The following is a 6052-nucleotide window of genomic DNA, read 5'->3' as shown; positions in this document are numbered from 1 at the left end:
GGCGACCTCAGCATCACCGACTACTTCAACAAGATGCGGGGTCTTGCCGACACGTTGGCCTCAGTCGGCCAGTCGCTGCAGGATGAGGAGTTCACCACCTTCGTACTGAATGGGCTTGATGATGATTATGACAATCTCATCGAGAACGTTCATGGACGCGATGACCCGCTTCCACCTCGTGAGCTCTATGCCCGTCTGCTTGGCCGTGAGCAGCGCATTAAGGCGCGCCGAGCCTCTCCCAGTTTTGCCTCCGCCAATGCCGCAACACGTGGCAAGCCTCAGTGGTCATCATCGTCAGGAGGCAAACCGGCGTTGCCTTCATCACCAGCCTCGAGGGGCAGCGCTCCGACCATCACAGGTGGTAACCGGCCAATGGCGTGTTGTTCTTCTTGTGGTGCCCAACAGGCCTGCCAGTTGTGTGGCTTGGAGCGCCACATTGCTTCTCGCTGTCATCGTCGCTACAAGCAGGACTTTCTGGGCCTCGGCAACAACGGCAAGGGGAACGACAAACAGGCCGCCGCTGCCGTGACGAGTCATGATCATGGTCGTACTCTGTCATACTCCATTGATCCGGCATGGTACATGGACACTGGAGCTACCAACCACCTAACCGGTGAGATGGGTAAGCTCTCTACTCAGGAGCCATATCGCGGTCATGATCAGGTGCACACCGCTAGTGGAGCAGGTATGCGCATCTCCCATGTTGGTCAGGCTTCTCTCCTTGCACACAACTTTCGCACATTGCATCTATCTAATGTCCTTCGTGTTCCTTCTGCTACACGTAGTTTGTTGTCCATTCCTCAACTCACTCGAGATAATAATGTCCTTGCTGAGTTTCATCATTTTCATTTCTTTATCAAGGATCGGGACACGAGGGCCGTTCTGCTTAGCGGTCGTCTTCGCCATGGCCTGTATGCACTTGATGCGCCGCGCTCATCTTCCACGCCGTCTTCTCCTCAGGTGTTCAGTGGTGTTCGTGTGTCGCCTACACACTGGCTTGCGCGCCTTGGTCACCCGGCGACTCCCATAGTTCGACATGTTTTGCATCGTCATGATCTACCAGTTGTGTCCAATAAAACAGCTGAAACTATTTGTGATGCCTGTCAGCAGGGCAAGAGTTATCAGCTTGCGTTTTCAGAGTCTAGTCGTGTTGTGAAACATCCTCTTGAGCTTGTGTTCTCTGATGTATGGGGCCATGCCCAGACATCTATTAGTGGTCACAATTATTATGTCAGTTTCATTGATGCTTACAGCCGTTTCACTTGGTTATATCTTATTAAGCGTAAGTCTGATGTGTTTGATGTCTTCATTCAGTTTCAAGCACACGTTGAGCGTCTTCTTAAGCAGAAAATCATCCATGTCCAATCCGACTGGGGGGGGGGGTGAATACCACAACCTCAACTCGTTTTTTAACAAACATGGGATTTCGCACCGCATGTCATGCCCCCACACACATCAGCAGAATGGTGCTGCCGAGCGTAAGCATCGTCATCTTGTTGAAACTGGCTTAACCTTGCTAGCTCATGCGTCTGTTCCGTTTCGGTTCTGGAGTGATGCTTTCTCTACAACTTGTTTTCTTATAAACAGGCTTCCCTCGAGGCTTCTGAATATGCAAACCCCGCTTGAGCTCCTGCTTAATGAGATTCCGGACTACACTTTCTTCAAAGTGTTTGGGTGTGCATGTTGGCCTCACCTTCGTCCATACAACAAGCGCAAGCTAGAGTTTAGGTCTAAGAAGTGTGTTTTTCTCGAGTACAGTTCTCTTCACAAAGGGTACAAGTGCTTACATGTTCCTACCAACCGCGTCTACATCTCTCGTGACGTTGTGTTTGACGAAAATGTATTTCCTTTTCGTGCACTTCCGACGGACCTTACCACTTCCACTTCCACACCACCAGTGCTTGTGTCTACACCTACGCCTGATCAGTTTGTGGATGTTGCATATGCCCCTGCGTTGCTCCCTAATCATGCTGCACGTATTGGACGCGGCGCTCGGCTCGAGCTGCTTGATGAACAGGTCGCGGATAATCCTCCTGGTCGGGACGTGCATGCGCCATGCATGACGGGCGGCACCCGCCAACCCGTTCTCCTGTCGCCTGAGGTGGCCACCCCAACTGCATCTCGGGTGCCGGGTCCGTCTGACTCCATGCTGGACCCGGCCACGCCAGCGCCAGCACCCCCCTCTGGCTCGCGGGCCCTGCCTGCACCAGCGGTCGCCTCGCCCGGCTCGCGGGCCCGGTCCACACCAGCGGCCGTCTCGCCTGGCTCGCGGGCATCGCCAGCCCTGCATGGCTCGCCCGGGCCACTGGCGGGTGCGTCTCCTGGGCCGGCTGCCGCTGCCGCTAGCTCGGCGGTCCCATCGCCTGCTTCGGCCACTGATGAGCCCGACTCGCCGGACTCGGCTCCGGCCTCGTCCACGTCCTCTGCTGCACCATCTTTGCCGGCAGATTCTGCTGTCGCACTTCGGAGGCGCACACGGAGCCAGTCCGGTGTTTTTCGCCCGAAGAAGTGGACGGATGGCATGGTTGCGTGGCTCGCTGCGTGTATGGCTCACACTGCTGGCGATCCCATTGCAGCGCCTCGTCACTTTCAGGCTGCGTTGAGTATTCCTCATTGGCGTGCTGCAATGAAACAAGAGTTTCATGCCCTCCAACAGAATGATACTTGGCGTCTTGTTCCTCCAAAGTCTGGCGTCAACATCATTGATTCCAAGTGGGTTTTCAAAGTCAAGCGACATGCTGATGGCTCCATTGAACGTTACAAGGCACGGTTAGTCGCCAAGGGCTTCAAGAAGAGGTATGGTCTTGATTATGAAGACACGTTCAGTCCAGTCATCAAGCCTACTACCATTCGGTTACTACTGTCTCTTGCGGTTACTCGTGGATGGTTCCTTTGTCAGCTTGATGTGCAGAACGCTTTTCTCCATGGCATTCTGGAGGAGGAGGTTTATATGCGTCAGCCGCCTGGTTTTGTTGATCCGACACGACCTCACCATCTCTGTCGTCTGGTTAAGGCACTGTATGGACTCAAACAGGCTCCTCGTGCATGGCATGCTCGCCTTGGATCTGTTCTTCGGGCTCTTGGGTTTACTCCCTCCACTGCTGATACGTCACTGTTTCTCCTCCAGCGCCCTGAGGTTACGATGTATATCTTGGTTTATGTTGATGATATCATCCTTGTCAGTTCCTCGGCTGCTGCTGCTGATCGCCTTGTGATTGCTCTCCGTGATGACTTTGCTGTCAAGGATTTGGGTGCTCTTCACTTTTTCCTTGGTCTTGAGGTTTCACGGTCCTCTGCTGGTCTGACTCTCACTCAGAAGAAGTACTCCTTGGACTTGTTGCGTCGTGCTGGAATGCTCAAATGCAAACCTGTTTCCACTCCGATGTCTGCTACTGATCGGTTGTCTGCCCTTGATGGTGACTCTTTCTCATCTGATGATGCTACTGAGTATCGCAGTATCGTTGGTGGTCTGCAATATCTCACTATTACCAGGCCTGATATCTCCTATGCAGTTAACCGTGTCTGTCAGTTTTTGCATGCACCCAGGATGTCTCACTGGTCAGCTGTGAAGCGTATTTTGCGCTATGTCAGTATTACTGCTGCCTATGGTCTGCATCTTCAGCCTGCACCGTCGTATGAGCTCTCGGCCTTCTCTGATGCCGACTGGGCTAGTAGTCCGGATGACAGGCGATCCACGGGGGGCTATGCGGTGTTTCTGGGTCCTAACTTGATCGCCTGGAATGCTCGCAAGCAAGCAACTGTTTCTCGCAGTAGTACCGAGGCTGAATACAAAGCTGTTGCTGATGCAACTGTTGAGATCATATGGGTACAGTCTCTGTTGAGAGAGTTGCGTGTTCCTCAAGCTCGTCCTCCGGTCCTGTGGTGTGACAACATTGGTGCTACATATCTTTCTTCTAATCCAGTGTTCCATGCGAGGACAAAACACATTGAGGTGGATTATCACTTTGTTCGGGAACGTGTTGCACAGAAACTACTCTGTATCAAGTTCATCTCATCAAAGGATCAACTTGCTGACATCTTCACGAAGCCTCTACCACAACCACAGTTTGTAGGCTGTAGGCGTAATCTTAACTTGCTTTGTACTTCAGGACATAGTTAAGATTGAGGGAGGGTGTTAGACTGTATATACGTAGCCTCTGTATATCTGTATTGTAACATTGTATTGTACCCCTTGGGTACCTCTATATAATGAGATAGCCACACCCCGAGTTAGGTGTGTCGTGCAGTTCCCAAAATACTTTGTTTTACACTTATTGCGCAGAATTTTTCATTGGATCACATGCTAGCTATAGCTACTTGCGCCGATGCCTTGTAACAGTAAAACATTCTACAAGAATATATTCGCTTTCATATATACTCTAACTTATGGATGAAAAATTACAGTTTGACAAGCATGCAAAGCACTCCTAAAACACAAACAAAGTAGTAACATGAATCAAGCAGGACATGCGTCGGCGGGAATCCCAGCCGGGCAAGCAGCCGACTCACGGGCTATGCGGAGCTCCTCTGCCCGTGACCGCCGTGAGGCAAGGAAGCGTTTGACGCCATACTGGGCCATGTCGGCGACCACGCCTAGGGCCGCACCTTTGAGCCCGGAGCGGCAGGCCGCGCGCCTCCCGTGGCGCATGGCGAAGAGGGCGTTGGTGGCGGCCCAGGCGACCGTGGTTTCAAAGGGGTAGTCTGGGGCGACGGCGCACCTGACCGACTTGGCGGCGCCATACCAGGCCGCAAAGGTGCCGATCTTGAGCACGTTCCTCGGGACCGCCAGAGCCCCGCCGAAGAGGCGGCTCCCGCTGGGCGACTTGGTGGCGCCCTGGGAGAAGTACACGGCGGAGCCGAGGACGCCGCCGAAGATTGCGTGGCGGCGGACCTTTTCGATGATGCTAGGCCGCGGCGCCGTCTGCTCGGTCGTCGGTGTTGCCGTCTCCATCGGTCGATCTGGCTTGGTTGGCGTCGGCTTCCGGCGCCGGAGGTGGGGTGGCTAGCTGTGGCCTGGATTACAAGTTGGCGAAGCGATGTAAATCGGGGGTTTCCACTTTGGACGTACGTCTCGTGTCGAGCCTAGGGCTGTTGGCAATATATATGGAGTTCCCACGTCCCGCCCTGTACATGTAGTAGGAGTCGGTCGCTGCGCTGTCTCCAAGCCCGTTGCGTTGTTGTTTCCGTTTCCAATACGTGTGTACATAGAGTTTCCAATTAATACGACTGGCTTGATATCATGCCACTACGGAAGGCAAGGACTTTTGTACAAAGAACGTTCCGCTGTCTCTCCGCAAAAAAAAAAAACGTTCCGCTGTCGCTCCTTGCAGGGCTCAGTATGGTTCAGAATTGGGCAAGGCCGATCCTACGCATCATCCGGCCGATACCTGCGCGGGATCAGCCGCCTCCCCAGCCACTCGATCGATCCTGCGTGGGATCAGCACGCATCATCAGCCGTGGATCCATCGCGTCAGCTTTCATTCGCGAGGGTGCTTAGAGCATCTTCAGCCGCGCCCCTAACAGCCCCCCCTTCCTCAGGCTATTTTTTTGGCGTCGGTGCCAAAAATCGCCCCAGTCGCGTCCAGGAGTGCTGAGGGCATCTCCAGACGCGTCCCCAACAGCCCCCCCCCCCCCAAGGCCACTTTTTCGGCGCCGGCGCCGAAAAAACGGCCCAGTCGCGCCCCCAAGACGCCGAAAAACGCCGATTCGGCCCTTTTTTCGCCCGGCGGTCACAGGCCGAACCCGGCGCACTGGGGGGCAGTTGGGGGCTCCGGCGCAAGGGAAAAGCGCGGCTGGCCCACGCCGTCAGGGAAAAAGTCAAGGTTTTCTTTCCCGACTCGCCTCCCACCCCCCGCGCCCTCGGCCGCCAGTAGCTATATCCCGGCGTCGCTCGCCGCCTTTCCCCACTAGATAGCCATTCGACACCGGAAAAATAGCAGAGCTTCGCCGCGGCAGCCCCTCCAACAGCAGCTGGGCATTTCGGGCCGCCGTTTCCGGCCGCGGAGCGGCAGTTTAGCGGCGGTACATGCCCACCGGACGCAAGGTGTTCGGC

General features: G+C 54.7%; 1 protein-coding gene across 1 annotated transcript; it reads right to left on the bottom strand.

The window, feature by feature from the left end:
- Positions 1–4456: 4456 nt before the first annotated feature.
- Positions 4457–4951, bottom strand: LOC125516987 (mitochondrial import inner membrane translocase subunit TIM17-2-like). Its single transcript, XM_048682229.2, has one exon. The coding sequence runs from the start codon at positions 4949–4951 to the stop codon at positions 4457–4459; it is 495 nt and encodes a 164-aa protein (XP_048538186.2).
- Between the last annotated feature and the right edge of the window lie 1101 nt (positions 4952–6052).

Source organism: Triticum urartu, chromosome 6A (assembly GCF_056163025.1).
Source record: "Triticum urartu cultivar PI428250 chromosome 6A, HENAU_Tu73, whole genome shotgun sequence".
NCBI classification, from domain to species: domain Eukaryota; kingdom Viridiplantae; phylum Streptophyta; class Magnoliopsida; order Poales; family Poaceae; genus Triticum; species Triticum urartu.
Note: the sequence above shows the minus strand (reverse complement) of the source record. Positions and strands in the feature narration are given on the sequence as shown.